Source organism: Gossypium hirsutum, chromosome D12, assembly GCF_007990345.1.
Source record: "Gossypium hirsutum isolate 1008001.06 chromosome D12, Gossypium_hirsutum_v2.1, whole genome shotgun sequence".
Taxonomy (NCBI): domain Eukaryota; kingdom Viridiplantae; phylum Streptophyta; class Magnoliopsida; order Malvales; family Malvaceae; genus Gossypium; species Gossypium hirsutum.
Window position 1 is genome coordinate 49,830,522 of NC_053448.1, and position 16,137 is coordinate 49,846,658.

Below are 16,137 nucleotides of genomic sequence, written 5' to 3' on the forward strand. Positions count from 1 at the left end.
GAGTCATACTTAACATTTATTAATTTAAATTTATAATGCTTTTTTAATTAAGTTTTTAGTTTAAAATTTACAATGTTATTTTTTAATTGAGTAAGTTTCAAATTCTAAATTTATAATGTTATTTTTATTGTTATAATGATAACTTCAGCTCTTATTCTAAATTTATAATGTTTACTTTTTTTTTATCAATTTGGCTCTTATTCTGTTCTAGGTCTTGAGAAAAGAACTTCTTGCCTCGAGACATCCAAACATCGAAGTTAAATTAATAAAATAGGAGGAATGTGTCTTGATACCTTCATTGAGACATGAAGAGTCTAGTCTCAAGACATGTCCACATTGAATCAAAAATGTCAAAACAGGGGAGTCTGTCTCGAGACTCACTATTAGATTTTTATACTTAGAGTTTGGATTCTAATCCTAACTATGCATTTGACCATGTACAACCCCTATACATTTCAAATGAGATCAGTTAACATCCATTGAACTTGTGTATGTAATGAATTAAATCATATGTGATATAATTGATTGAATGCCATGTTAGTAATAGTGAAATAATGTAGAATTAGTCTGAGTTACTCCAGTAATGTAATATGATGTCACACATTCAGATCTGACGATCGGGTTAAGCGTGTGGTGTCATATCGATACCTTGATCAAGTATAAGTACCTGAATAATAGGTGTTTAAAATTGCCTATGGCTATTGACTTCTCAAAGTATCAATACTTTACCATTAGTATGATACTTAGCCACTAAATTGCTTTAAAATTATCTTAAACTTTTTAAAATAACTTGGGATCATCTAGAAAAGACAAAAGCATTTGCTATAAGATAAAACACATTTAAAATATATTTTTAGTATTTTAATAATATTTTTAATAATACTTCCACAAAATAAATATATAAAATTTTATCTTGGTTATATCACAAGTTTAATAACACAAAAAATAACAGTATTTTTTTAATCTCTTGCGTTAATTCTGTATTCCTATTTTCTTGAATAGTTAATAATGTGTTTTTATATAATAATCTATGAATAATTATTTAATAAATTAATGATAAAAAAATAATTTCATAACCGAAATTAGAAAATTATTTTCTTTCATTCACATTTAATTTTTTGTAAAAATAAATAAATGATAAACATGAAAATTTTTAACTGAGGTTAAAAAATTCCGTAGATGTTTCAGGTAATAATTCATAATATATGAAAAAAAAAGTAATTTACATGTAATAACCATATGGGTTTTAGAAAAACTACTTCATTGTTTAAAATATATAAAATATTAAATTAAAAGAATTATTTTTTTAGTTCGCAAGTGAGCTAAAAGAAAATTCAAAAGTTTCATTTATTTATTTTATATTTTAAAAAATACACATTAATTATTTTCAATTTCATTTGTAAAATTAAAAAGTGTGTGGGATAATTATAAAAAAGATTAAGTTATTATTTATATATGTTAATAATTAAATAGATATTGAGATAAAACCAAAATATTCTATGTGGGATTCGATTTAGATGAATTCAAAGGGAAAACATGACACCTGAGTAGATATGATAATTTGATAATCTATCTTTTTGTTGTCTAAAATGGGATCATAAATTGAAAAGGAGAATAAAAGTACATGGTTAGTAGGGTTTTGGAATTTTCCTTTTGGTAATCTTAGGCTTATGGCAAACGGGTAATTTACCAATAAAAGCCCCTTTTTTTTAAAATTTACCGAAATGGACCAACTATTTAATTATTTATCGGAATGGTTCATTTTCTGCGAAATCGCGTCCACGTCAGCGCGATGTCAGGGTACGCGCCTTTGCTGACGTGGAATGAACAGTTTATTTTTTTAGCTTGAAAAACTTTGAAAGGCCATAACTTTTGGCTCGGTTGCCCGATTGAGACGATTTTTTTTTATTTTGAATAAATTTTCAAGATCTACGCGCTGACAAACTGCTTAGAGATGAATAGGGACTAATTTGTAAAGTATAATTTGTTAGTTACGAGTATAGGGACTAAAGTGTAATTATTTCAAAATTAGCATGAAATTTTTGTATTTAAGAATATTTGAATGTTATGGAAGGATGAAATTGAATTTGAATTGAAAAACGAAGCTTAGATTTGAAAATATGACTATTTAGGTTTTAGGGACTAAATTGAATAAAATGGAAAATTTTAGGGAACTTCTCAAAAATGGAATGAGCTAACTTATACCTATAACAGGATGATATAAGACAATTCTGTAAAAAAAGATCCGGTGTTCACTTCAAATAAATAAGGAAAATAATGATTTGAATGTTTCAAAATTCAATTTTAAACTGAAAAAATCGAAATTTAGGGGCAAAAAAGGATCTTTTTCGACGAAAACTGCAGCAAACCGCCTTAAAAATAGTAACAGTGTTAAACAACATTCACGGCTTAAAAACAGGTTTCGGACCCCAAAAACATGACACACGGCTTGATCACATGCCCATATGCCTTACCCGTGTGGTTTCGAAGCATAAATAGTGAGTTACACGGCCTGGACACACACCCGTGTCCTTGATCATGTGGTTTTATACCACAAAAAGTGAGTTACCCGGCCTAGGCAAATGCTCGTGTCCTTGGTCGTGTGGTCTTATTCCACACACAGTAAGTTACACAGCCCGGACACACGCTCGTGTCCATTGCCTGTGTGAACCCTGCACTAACATGGCCATACACGGCCTAAACACACGCCCGTATGGCCTCAAATAAATAAACAATGAGTTACACAACCAATCACATGATCTGGCCAGACGCCCGTATGCTTGGCCATGTGGCGTCGACAGCTACCATTTTAGGTGACCAAAACTTTAAAAAACTAAGGTTTTCGGTACGCACTTGGAGAAATTTTGAAGTAACAACAATGCAAAATATCCTTGGAGCATAACACAATCATTCGGTAATACAATTTAGCCATTTAATTAGCAGAATTTCCAAACTACGTACTTAATGCTTATGTCGAAAATTTTGACATGAAACCTTCGACGGAAACAAACTCACCAAAACTTTAGCAACAACTTCAGAAGTTGTCGAGTTGCTGTTCCTTATTGCTAATATTCTCGCCTATTAGAAAACAAATAATCATTTATCAGAGATTCTCGAACTCATAGAATACTCAGTTCCTCGCAAGTCACGGAAACGAAAGTAATTCGCGAGAACGTTCACATTGACAGTTACTTGCCCGATAGCCTTCTGACCAATAACTAACAACAAAATTTTCGTTGATCCCGTATCCCCCACAATTTCGGTTAGCAAAAAAAAATCACAGCGAAAGAGAATAAAAAAGAAAATGGATGCGAAGAAGAAAAAATAAAAAGTAAAAGAAACTAACGTTAATTAAATTCTTAACTTCCAAGCAGATTTTTGAAATTTGACAAAAATTTTCCTATTTGTCCCATTCGAGACTCGAACACAGAACCTAACAGAATACAGACATATGCTTAACCAGTGAACCAGCAGGCTCATTCTTGGCATAGTTTTACACTGAATTGAACTTAACCGGGTAACGCATGACTAAGGGTTGATTTTAAAATAACAAAACTTTTAACGACGCAACTCGAACTTCAGACCTTAAACACAAAAGCAGAGCACAGAACCAGAGATACAGGAATCTAATCACTACAGATTCTCACAATAAAATTCTTAAAATTTCGGGGCGTTACAGAAACCCACATTTATTTCCAAATGATTTCATTTCTCCATTTCAGAGAAAACCATAATCATTCCTGAATGTTTTCCATTTTCTTTTTTTCTATTCATTTCGTTCATTTTTATTCAAACACGCAATTCATTTCTAGTTTTAACATGCTAGCGGAGGGACTGATTGAACATAAGTGGTTGAGGCTCAAATGATTTATAATTAAGTTTCTACTTTTTGTATATTAATTATAAACTCATTTAGTCATGAAATAATTCCTCTATAGTATTGTGACTGAGCTCTCCTCAACGACATATCATTATGAAATCAACTACTCAATGCTCGTTCAATTACCTTGTCATAAGTGTGTTACCCTTATAGGATATCCTTGATCTCTTTGAGATGATATATGTTCTTCCAATATGATCATATTTTATCTCATGGTAACCATTACATTTTTCTTCATGAAAAGTCAATCATTATCAAATAGTGATCAAGTTATCCATCACAAAGACAGACGAATCGTGGCCGTGTTTACTTTTCTTCAACCATGTAATGCCAATGAGAGAATATCATTTACCCATGTTTTGGGCTACGAATTCCACTGTTGTGAATGACACTACATACTACAGAAGTCATACACCTAATGCACCAACTTTCAGTTTCTTATCTATTTCAACTCAGGTTTTTACTTACATCAAAGTGTATGAGTCACGCGTATATAGTCAGTCATCCACTTAGGATTTATGTATGTCACACTATGAACATCATAAGTGAATAAATCTATAAACAAATTAAGGATCTATTTTTCTTGGGTCATGTCTGATGTATTATCTGTCCAGTTAGTCATATTTATATCTCTATCTTCTAGGAGTCATCCGCACCGATGCTCAATACAAGACATCTCCCCAATTGGACTTGATAGGTGACATATTAGTTTTTCAATCAGTTTGCTCATTTCTGATTAGACTAAGGACATGTTTAGGTTTGTCTACTAATAAAGCTATCTTTCCGTATTATGATCCGACCACGTAATACCGCTTAGTATTAGTTAAACATTAGATAACCAATGAGCAACATTTGTTTCCATTTTTCTTGACGTGCAAAAACCATGTGAGGACAATATATAAAGTATTAATTCATGAATAATTTTATTAACCAGTATGTTTGAAAAAATTACAAGTGTGCTTAGACGAAAATACTACACTCAAAGCACCAGATCCAACATATTTCTGATAAACTAATACTGTTAACACTACGACTATTGAACTGAATACATGTTAAGCATGTCTATTGCTACTGTTGAACTGAATACATGTTAAGCATGTCTACGGTTTCTGTATTGTATTGTTACTAGCATGCCATATTGCTTTGCATGGGGTGGGACGATTGAAAGGAGGAATTGTTGGCAATTTAATAATCTTCAAACACTTGTGGTTCATCCACAACTTATTGACAGTTTAACTGCAAACTTTTGTTTTAAAATACCGGTGATTTATCCACAATTTTTACTAGCAGTTCATCTACAATTACTGGTGGCTCATCCACAAAATGGAATGATATTGGATGGATGAGTTTTGGGGAACTCTTACTGTGGAGTGTAGCGAAGTATGAGTAGGAAGTATCCTGTTATACTTGCATTGCATCGACATTCATAAGCGTGCTCAAACGAACTATAGAATTCTGTTTTGCTATACGAATGTGATTGTTCTAAAAACTATTATTAGTTATACTTGATCTATTGTTTTTCATTGATTTTTTTGTGATTAAGCACATACTGAGTTTCTTAAGCTCACCCCCTTTAATTTTCATCTTTACAGATAACACACCAGGTTAGGACACGAACTCGACATACAGAAGGCTTAACTCGGTTTAATATTTTCATTAAAAGTATTTTAGTCATTTTTTTATATAATTTCTATTATTTGGAACTATAATGCTCTATTTGAAATGTGGCATGAGACTTAAGTTTTTGGGTTTATTTGGCATTCATGGCATTAATTTGATTTTAGGTTGTTGAAACATAGAACTTGATTTAATTTTGCATGAAATCTGGTTTCCATTAAAGCAATGTTAAATATTACTTTTCTACTGCATGATTATGTAAATGAGATTTGAACATATATATATAACTAGAATTCAACTTTTTCTAAACAATCATTAAGATCAACCAGTTTCTGAAATTAAATCGTATCTTTTGGAAATACACTAAGTTTTCTACTAAAGTAAGCAAATGTTTTAAAAAGACTGCTTTACAAACTCCGACAATTTTACTAGGCCATTTCGGTGGCCAATATAGTCTTCCGAATTCAGTCGTGACGTCTAGGCCGAGTTGGAGAGGTTACATTAATAGCTCAATGACTTAAACAAAAGCTTTTGAATAGTTCAGTGACTTTTTTGTAAAATTTTGAAATTAAGTGACCAAAACGTAAACTTACTAATAATTTAGTGACATTAGATGTAATTTATCCTAAAAATACTAAAATGAGAAAATGGTATGATTTAAAAAATCACGAATAAAGCTTATATTTAAACATGTTGAGTTAGGTGCCACATATTCAAATTTAACATATCTAAAAGAAATAAAAAGAAGAAATTACATATTTCATCAATTAATTAGTAATTTCAAATTTTTTCTTATTATTTTTTTAAATAAATTTAATATTTATAAGGATGCATGGTATATTTTACTCATAATAAGTAATAAATTTGTAATATTTTACTTTTAGAAAACATGTATGGGCTGGTATAGAAAAAATAAACATGTACGGGCTCTTTGTGTCCAAATAAAAGTAAAGTGAATATAGACTTCATATTTTTTCCGTAAACTACCATTAGTTATTAAATTATGAGTAAATTTTTGTTTTAGTCATTTAACTAAAAAAAGTTATAATTTGATTATTAAACTATCTAAAAGTTTTCATATAAGTTATTAAACTGTTAAAATCGATGCTATATATCTTTTCTTTGTCGAGTTTTCTTAAAAAGGGTATTTGCCATCATTAGTGGTGACTAATCTCCTCACCACGGGTGCTCTCCAAAAAGGTAAATAGTTGGCTATGAAATGTGTTCCATTTTCATAGGCAATGATTAAACCCCTAACCTCATGGTTAAGGAATGAGATAAGCAACCACCATACCACATCTCATGGTTGATGTTATATGGTTTTCTTTGTTCACCTTGTTTGCACCAATTGAAAGCTCTTCCCCTCCTTTTCTACAGTTCAATTTCTTTCAATAAACTGGTTTGGACATCACAAATCTACGAATCAAAATTCAAATAGTTTTTTTCTTCAATCTCTGATACTTGATCATCAAATCAACTTAAATTTAAGGTATGTTCTTCTACTCGTCGATGGATACTGGTCCATCGTACCAATCATCAAATCATCGCTTAGAGCTTGTTGGTGGAACTTTAAAAAAAAAAAACATCTCAGTGACTTAAATAAAAACTTTTGAATAGTTTAGTAACTTAAATGAAAACTTTTGAATGATCCAATAATCAAATTGTAACTTTATTTTAGTTAAGTGATCAAAACAAAAACTTACCCATAATTTAGTTACTAAGGGTGTAGTTTTTTTTTTGAATAAAATGGGAAGAACATTTACACAAAAAAAAAACAATTAATATGTAAAAATTTATTGTAATATATAACATTCTAAAGAATAATAAGAATACTAAATACATGATTGATTGAAGTAGAGGCAAGAGAGAATCACAAATTTACAGAGTAGGTTTGAAATTAATAATGTTACAGGAAGGAACTTCAAAATTAACTTGAAAGAAGTTTTTATTTGATTTCCTAGAAACAATCAAAGGAATCATTAACGAATATGGCGGGTGTTTTTGCAGGTATTTATTTTGAAGTGTTAACAAATCTGCAAATCTTCCTGACTTCACCATTGACAAAGCTATCCGAATTCGTAATGTTGCCCAGCTTCACCATTGAATCCGAGAACTGATTGAAGAAAGCGAGAGGGTCGTCAGCATATTTTCGGACCAGCTTCTTAGTTTCGATTCCAAAAACGTTGGAATACATTTCTTGGTCTGAACTTAGTAACCCTTCCCCTCTCAGCAGTGTATGGTAAAATGAATTGTCGAAAAGATTTGGTGTAACATTGTCCATTGCTGTTACGTTATTCTCTCCCGAGCTACTAATTGCAGCAGGGCAGATGGATTTCAAGTTTCTGAGATACGAATCTGTTGCTCCAAAATCTCCATAAATTCTAGCTCGAAAGTTCTCACACCGTGCCATTCCAATGGTGTGAGCGCCTGGAAACATAAAGATATTTAGCCATAAAGTTTGCTCAAGATGAATGTAATGTATATATTTTTTAGAAGATTTTGTATGTAAATTGCTTACCAGCAAGAGCTACCATATCAGTCACTGATAGACCTTGATAAAGAAATTTAGCTATAATACTGAGAAGACCCTCATTTGCTGTTGGAATGTTTTCCCTAACTAGATCATAGTTGGCTGTTTTTGAATCCTTTCTTCCCACTGGTACATCCCAGTAAGGTCCACCCACCTGCAAAACAACCATTAAATCAGTGCCCTCCCAAGACAATCAAGACCCCCAAAAAGAAAAATGATTAAATCTAGTTTCTTGTTATACCAGAATCACTGCATCTCTAGCAGCAACGGTGAGGATATCAGCACAGGAAACAATTCCAGGACACTCAGATTCAAGCTTGTTCTTAATCCTGTCAATGATTTCGAAACCTTTTAGAGAATTCACATTTGCCGAAGCTTTCTTTTCTCCTTGTAAACTGATTGTATCATCAAGCAAAACTGACCCATCACAACCCTGCATATGCATGCATGGACAAGTCATTATACATATGTGAAAATTCATAATGGAAATCTTTTTAACTTTCCCGATATTTATGCAGTACTATGTGTATGTTTGAATTAAAAAACCTGAACAAAGCAGTCATGGAAATGCAACCGAAGAACCAAAGCTGCATTTCGAGGATCAGAGTTTACTTCACACTCCATTTCTTTCCTCACAATCTCAAACACAGTTGGGCATGTTGATTTGTAGTAATCCAATGTCAATGGTGCGTCTGGACTAGCTGCAAAAATGGTCCAACTGAACAAGGAAATACAAACCAGAAGGATTGAAAACCATTGCAGACTGATCAGGGAAGGTTGATGCGCCATTGGTTTGAACAAATGCGTGGAGGCCGGGAAATGTACTTGAACATATTTATGGGGAAATATTAGTGCTGTTTTTATAATTTATTTTTTTACTTTTCGGGCAAAGCTGTCCGAGTATTATTTAGTACAAGTTAAAAATTATGTGCAAACAATTAGTCAATAGAGGATGGAACTAATGTTGGCATGGTTGGTGAGTGCTCTCACACCAAATCTGTTACTTATAACTCACATACAAAGAGAGATCCCAATACCTGCTCATTGTCTTAATTCTTAAATTAATTTAATTTGAAAGATTTATGGGCCACCCACCAAATCATGCATCCACACATAACAACAAATGTTTCTAATTTACTTCTTAATAATCCAACTTTTATTTTTATCCTATTTTTATAATTAAATTTCAACATTTGCAACTTTTCTTTTTAAACTACGTTGATTTACATTTTGATCACTTTATTTTAAAAAGTTACAAAATGATCATTAAACTATTTGAAAGTTTTTATTTAAGTCACTAGGATATTAACTTTTCTTTTTAAAGTTCGACTAGCAAGCTCCAAGCTATTCGATGATCGGTGCGATGAATCAATACCCATCAACGAGTAGAAGAATATATTTTAGATCCAAATCGATATGACAATTAATGTCGGAGATGGAAGAAGAAAACTGTTTGGATTTTGGTTTACAGATTTGTGATGAAAAAATATTAAATTGTAGAAGGGCAGAGAAAAGAGAAGTTTTTAATTGGTGTAGGTAGTGTGAACAAAAAAAGGTCATACAACAACAATTTTAACAATTCAATGACTTAAATAGAAAGACATTCGAATAATTTAATAACTATTTTATAATTTTTTAAAATTTAATAACCAAAACGTAAATTTACTAATAATTTAGTGACCTTAAGTGTAATTTATTATTCATAATCATCTGTCATGTTTTTAGACAAAGCTGCCATGGATATTATATAGAATGTGTAGTAGAGTTTAACTAGGGATGTAAGTGAACACATCATTTTTGAAGACACTTTATTGGACAAAATATAAAGCCTAAATTATTGAAATAAACAAAATCCTGCAAACCTCTTTTTTTTTAAAAACTTGTGGAAGTGAAAAAGGATGTCATAATCCTAAAGAGGTCTATGAATCCTACATATCTACTATTAATCAGGAACTCCACATGTTATTGCATGTCTTATTTGTAACTTAAAAAAGAAGGAAAAAAAAGCAGCCTCTTTGGTATAGGGTTGTTATAATCTAAATCAACGACAAAAAAGAAAAAAAAGAAAATAGTGATGATCTTTCCATTTTTTTTTAGTTTAATACGATTAGACTTAACCAGTTGAACATATTAGGTTAAACCAAGGCTTTAAATATTGATAAGTTTCAGTTGACAAATTGGAATTCAGCTCACTTGGTGTAATATGAACAGCTTTAGTCATTACTTGGACTTTCAACCCATTTAAATAATAATAAAAGGAAGAAAGATTTTCTCAAAGTTAAAACTTCCACGTTATTGGCCCTTTGCCTTTGTTGCTTGACAAACAAGAATGATGTTTGAAACATTCATGATCATGATCCTTGAAGTTCAAGACTAGTTTCACGTGGAGATGGTAGCCAATCCAATATTTATATACTATATTCTTTTATTCAAAAAGACAAACATGTAGTCAAAAATTGATAAATTTACTATGTTATTAAACTGGAAAAGAAGAAAGAAAGAAAAAGAGCTTTGGTACTGTGTTAATGACAGTTTCGTAAGCTTTGACACTCGAGCCTACAATAATGTAATCAAACTTCAACTAAACTAAGACAAAAGGGATCAATTAGTTTTAAGGGCAAAAATTTTGAAACCGTAAGATAACCCTCAATCTGGCTGACGACTTATCTTCGTGTTGATGAATTAGGTTTTCATGGTAGACATGTTATCTTTACAGCAAAACTTTACTGGTGGTGACCCAACTGACCTAAACCCCCATATTGTGAAGGTGCCAAAGCCGGACATCAAAAATCAACAACTAAACTTCTCCAGTCCCATACTTCATCATGAAACAATATAAAGTTTCCTTCTATTACAAGGAAACGTGCGTATTTCATTGAACTTGAAAGAATATCGATGTTTAAGCCAGGGATGTTCTCCATCTGCAGGACATACACAAAGAGCCGTCTCTATCAGTTCCACTGAAAATGGACCTGCTCAGAAGCTTACAGAAAAATTGCAACAGTGAAAACAGACACTTCACACAAAAACAACGCGTTCACTCACTGGCCACTTGTTCCCAATGCCGGATTTAGATGATGGTTTTAATCTGAACCAAAGTGTGGTGAGTACTATGAGGTTTTCAAATGAAAGTAAAATTACCTTTTCATGAGTCCTTCCAAGGCCCTATTGCTTGTTTTTGGATCAATCCTCATGTTCATCTTCTGAATCTGTAAAAAGACAATAAAAAAGAGAAATTGAAGATAAAATAGCCAGCTATGAAGTTCAAAATGGAAAGCCACTTGAAAGCACATTCTGGGGAATAACAACATGGATGTATATTATACAAGGGTATGAAACTCTTTTTTAAAGTTATTACATATGAGAAAAGAATGATGTAGCATCCTAAAGTGCGTAAAATAGATGCAGTAAGAATGATTCGTATGGCCTCCATTCAGCAGCAATCATTATTTATCAGTCAGGAAGTAAGCCAATTAACAACATAAATATACAGACACAAATTCACACATACACACAACAAATCCATGTTTTTAAAGTCAGAAGTTACTACTGAGATTTATTTATCACTTTATATAGTTAATCTGTGTTCTTACGTGCAGTTATTTCCAAGAACAAATACATATATATATGCTGTACTTACCAGATCTAACATCTTCACTAATTTTGCCTCCAGCTTGGATTTGGTTGACTAGCATTCGATACATCAGAACAAGCAGGCAAAATAGAAGTGTGTTGAACAGATAATAACAAATTGGTCCAACCACTGGATGCTTTTCCTTGTCCAATGTCTGGACAACTTCATAGCTGCCATAGAAGACAGAAATAAGATTTAAAAAAAAGAACAAAATTATAAACTCAATCTAAGTGGATTTTTATTCTCTGTACATTATCAGAACCCGAAGGCAAGTTTAGAATATATATTTATTTTTCTTTAAAAGAAAGCCAGTTCCCATCACATTGTAGCAAGACAAAGCTCTTGGAACCCCAGAACGCATCCCTTCCAAAATGATCAGTAATCAGTGTGATAAACTTTCATATATACTGAAGCAAGCAGATAGCAAAAGGGATTATCAAAAGTTCCTAAATCAGATTTAAATCTAGAGATCTAAAATATAAGTTCATGGTACCAGGACTATTCCAACGTCTAGGACTTGCAACAGGGATGTGTATAAGCTAGAAAAACACCGTAAAAGTTTCCTTTCTTTATTCATATAAGAGAGAGAGACAGATTGCTGGTTACTTCATTGATGTAACCATGATTATTTGGTGCAAGCCTTATATTTTTTATAGTTGCTTTCTCTTCCCTTGACTTCAGTGCTATGTGTATGGATTTGGGTTAGTTTCTCAAGTACTTGAAAGGAAACCTCATAAAATTTTGGCAGAAAATATATATCAGACATGAAATCATACAAACCTTGTACTCCATAGGACCCAGAAAGGGAAGTATATGAGGCGCAGTAAGATCCATGACAAAACAAAAATTATGAATGCAATGCTAGCGAGTTTTTCAGCACCACAATATTTGCTCATCTTCCCTATCTCCAAAAATACATCGCTAGCATCATGAATTGCTAAAACAACTGAACCGACACGGCCAAATCTGCAAAAAACTGGCATAAGGAAAAGAAACAACTACTCTCTAAAATCTCAAAAATCAACAAGCCTAATATCTTACATTAGAGTAAGAGTCTCCAAAGCATACCTAAAAATGTAAGACAGCACAACGAGGGTGACAGTTGCAAAATGATGACCCATTAAGACTCCAAAGTCAGAACGCCTTGTTTCCCAGAAAATTAAAGCAAATATAGAGTATGTATAAAACCCAGCAGCATACATATAAAGTCCCTTTAATTTCAATCTGGAAAACAAACATAATAGTTAGCCTGCCGAGTTCATAAAGTTGTATATCTCATATCTTTGAATGTATAGTAAACGCAAAGATACCTTTAAGTCAATGTTAATATTTGAAGCAAAAAGGAGCAATTTATTGAATATTGATAATGAAGCTTACTTAATTTTTTGATCAGGCCAGACCTGATCCCCTGGCCCTACCCAAAAGTGTCTTGTATTGTTAAACCAGGGCTCCTTAGAAGTTACATAGAGAGCCAGAAATTCTGCAGAGAGAAAATAAATGCATTTCCAAGCTGACTCCTTAAATTTTATAACCTTATTCTTGTTGTCTGTTGTATTGGTATCTTGCATCTGATATCCCTTTCCAAAAATCAACCGCCTTCCAACTCTCTGAAACCATGTAAGATATTTTCTAAATGAATAAACTGTTAAGAGGATTGACGTTGATAGAAAAAGAGAGATTGAACAATGGAGAGGAGTGACCAAACTAGCTAAACACATATAGCAATTACATTACATTAAAAAACATTTCAGACAAGCACTTTGATCTACTTAATTTATGATTTTACTTAATAGTATCAACAATGATATGGACCTTATCCGCACTCAAATAGCACTTGACTTTAATCTATTTCAAGCGTCATTTAGCAAATAAATTGCAACAAACTATCTCCCCATATTGGTGAAAGTTTCAAACAATAGTCAAAATACTTGTACATCAACACACGGCACCTGGATGCACTGAAAATAATCTGGAAGCAAATCTTCAGATAGCACTGCACAAGTCCACACACAATGCAGTCACCTATTTCATAGGAATATGCCAGTGTTTCAACATGTGATCATGAAAACAAAGACATTAAGCTTTTATGTAGGGGAAGATTTAACGAAAATAATTCTACAAAATGGTAAAACTCTAGTTATTTGTGAATAACCCATAAACATACAACAGTCAAGGCAAAGTCTCACTCAATAACACTATATAGGTTCAAACAACATCCTGCGGAATTAGGGTCAACCTAGGGGTGACACTTATTTATTGATTTAAGCTCTTAGGAGAACTGATCTGAAGAAAACAAAATAAAGAAAAGAACTACATTTCAGTTAGACTAGGGAAATAGAGTCCAACAGTTTCATTTCCAAGTACTGAAAGCCTTCAGTTTACATTTGCTTCTTTCTTTTAGAATTCATTGACATCAAACATCTATTGCTAACACTTCAAGCTTAGACTCCCAGCAACTCAGTACATTTAAGTGAATCATGCTCAAGCTTCAAAGAGATAAAATATATTAACAGAAGCTTGAGCAAAGCTAATTTGTAGCTGATACTGAAGCAACAAGACCAATATAGTCCTTCACTCAATTCCATATTACGCAAGCTATATCAAAATACCACAAATCCTTTTCACTAATATGACCCATAGTGTTATGCAGAAATAAAGGCCAGAAGCAGCTCTTAAGAAAAGCTACCAAAGAAAATACAAGTTTCTTCCAAAGAAATCTGGTTCCAACACAGCTAAAGATGTATAAAAAGAAATAAAACTTTCAATGTGTTTTCGAGCGCATACATTTAGCTATAAGTCTATGCTACGGCACCATTAACTCACCAACTAAGTTAAACAGGCCTAATAGAAACCTAGACTCTTGCCTTGTGGTTTGAGGACCAACCATGTCCGGTTGGAATCTGCAAGTAGTGGATTCAAAGTTCAAACACAGTATCTGCCATAGCCTTCGGGGGTGTTAACGTAGACAAGCCCAAATTCAAATTAAATAAAACCTCTTTTTATTTAAATTGTATTATAAAAATCATATATATGTATATTGATATAAAATATATGTTATATATGAACAGCAAAATGGGTCGAGTCAAGCCAAATTCAGGCCCGGCATGAAATTTTCTGAAACCAAGTCACGGCTAGGCATGTATACTGTTAAGGTTTTTTTTGTTCTTAATATACTGTTAAGTGTTAAGGATAGAGGGAGAGATATCATATTATTCAATCCCACTTAGATAAAGACGACATGCAGCCAATCCAATACAAATGCATTTACTAAGAACATTGATTTAGATGCATTTCCACTCATATCTATTTCTTATTCATTTTAAATATCGATAAGATAACCAAAAAACATAATTAAAAGAAAGTTGAAGTAGGATCTAATTCCAAATATCCAAATCGATTTCTTTATAGCATCATATCAAAAGCATAAAAGTACGTATAATGCCATTCGCATGGAAAGAAACAACTAGCGGCACCAAAGAACACGTATGAATCCCATATTATTCAATCCCATTAGAACAAAAGCAACCAATCAAACAATTCAATAAAGCTAAAAGAAAAAAAGAAGCAGCAAAGTTTCAAAAGCATTTCAAAACTTAAGAAGTAATGTAAAAATCCAATCAAATTATCATAAAAGAAAAAGTGTCTGAAAGGGATAAAAACAAGTACCTCAAACAGAACTCTATCGAGAAAGAACCGAACAGAGGGGAAAAACATAAAAAAGAAAGGAAGGACAATGAAATCTTCTTGAGCAGGATAATCTTCTTCTTCCCAATTAATCGAGTTGATAAGCTGAATCAAACCCATTTTGTTTTTTGCAAGCTTTGATTTTTCATCCAAAATTTTCTCAGGAAACAGTCTAAAGAAGAACGTCGAAGAAATGGATCACATGCAGAGGAATACGCAGAGAGCCCCCGGCCACTCTGGTTCTCTCTTTTACTTTTTTTATCCTTTTTAATGAATACAATAAATTAACAAATTTATTAACTCAAAATAATAAAAATAAATAAATAAATTTATTAGTTCCCGCATGATACATAAATGGCCCTGGTTTTGTTAGATTTTCTAGATTGCAACTTTTTTTGGTTACCCTTTGCTAAGGATGTTAACATGTGGAAGCTCGAATGAATTTTGAATCGAGTTGATTAAAAAAAATTGAGTGTAAGGCGGGCGGTTTTTTTAAATAATAAATATAAAACAATTATAATAATTATTTATCTTACTCTCTTGCATAAAATTTTCATTTTACTTTAATTTAAAAATATTAAAAAGATAAAATTATAAAAATCCATTATAAAATAACTTTAAATTCTTACATCTTTTCTCTTTTAATTGTATTTCTCAAAATTAAAGTTTAAATTGAAAATATTAATTTTTTTTGAAAAATTATGTTTAAATATTTACTTGTCTTTAAAATATTAAAAATAAAAATAAAAATAATAAAAAAACATCAAATTGAAATGGACGGTTTTCTAGATT

General features: G+C 32.0%; 2 protein-coding genes across 2 annotated transcripts; both read right to left on the minus strand.

Annotated features, from left to right (window-relative positions):
* Window positions 1-7,323: 7,323 nt before the first annotated feature.
* Window positions 7,324-8,866, minus strand: LOC107947594 (peroxidase 11). Its single transcript, XM_016882195.2, has 4 exons — window positions 8,574-8,866; window positions 8,269-8,460; window positions 8,016-8,181; window positions 7,324-7,924 (listed from the first exon to the last, which is right to left on the minus strand). The coding sequence occupies exons 1-4, from the start codon at window positions 8,814-8,816 to the stop codon at window positions 7,509-7,511; spliced, it is 1,017 nt and encodes a 338-aa protein (XP_016737684.1). The 5' UTR covers window positions 8,817-8,866; the 3' UTR covers window positions 7,324-7,508.
* Window positions 8,867-10,420: 1,554 nt separating this feature from the next.
* On the minus strand, window positions 10,421-15,618 carry LOC107946345 (LAG1 longevity assurance homolog 3). Its single transcript, XM_016880621.2, has 7 exons — window positions 15,328-15,618; window positions 13,039-13,268; window positions 12,730-12,885; window positions 12,442-12,627; window positions 11,668-11,831; window positions 11,169-11,236; window positions 10,421-10,948 (listed from the first exon to the last, which is right to left on the minus strand). The coding sequence occupies exons 1-6, from the start codon at window positions 15,463-15,465 to the stop codon at window positions 11,211-11,213; spliced, it is 900 nt and encodes a 299-aa protein (XP_016736110.2). The 5' UTR covers window positions 15,466-15,618; the 3' UTR covers window positions 10,421-10,948; window positions 11,169-11,210.
* Between the last annotated feature and the right edge of the window lie 519 nt (window positions 15,619-16,137).

Bases quoted from the DNA above. Each gene is read 5' to 3' on its own strand.
- LOC107947594 (XM_016882195.2), bottom strand. From the start codon at position 8,816: ATGGCGCATCAACCTTCCCTGATCAGTCTGCAATGGTTTTCAATCCTT. The intron at 8,461-8,573 runs GTTTTTTAATTC...ATGCATATGCAG, and splicing joins TCCATGACTGCTTTGTTCAG to GGTTGTGATGGGTCAGTTTT. The intron at 8,182-8,268 runs GTATAACAAGAA...GTTGTTTTGCAG, and splicing joins CTAGAGATGCAGTGATTCTG to GTGGGTGGACCTTACTGGGA.
- LOC107946345 (XM_016880621.2), bottom strand. From the start codon at position 15,465: ATGGGTTTGATTCAGCTTATCAACTCGATTAATTGGGAAGAAGAAGAT. The intron at 12,886-13,038 runs GTAAGCTTCATT...TTTGTTTTCCAG, and splicing joins TGGCCTGATCAAAAAATTAA to ATTGAAATTAAAGGGACTTT. The intron at 12,628-12,729 runs GTATGCTTTGGA...AGTTTTTTGCAG, and splicing joins GTGCTGTCTTACATTTTTAG to ATTTGGCCGTGTCGGTTCAG.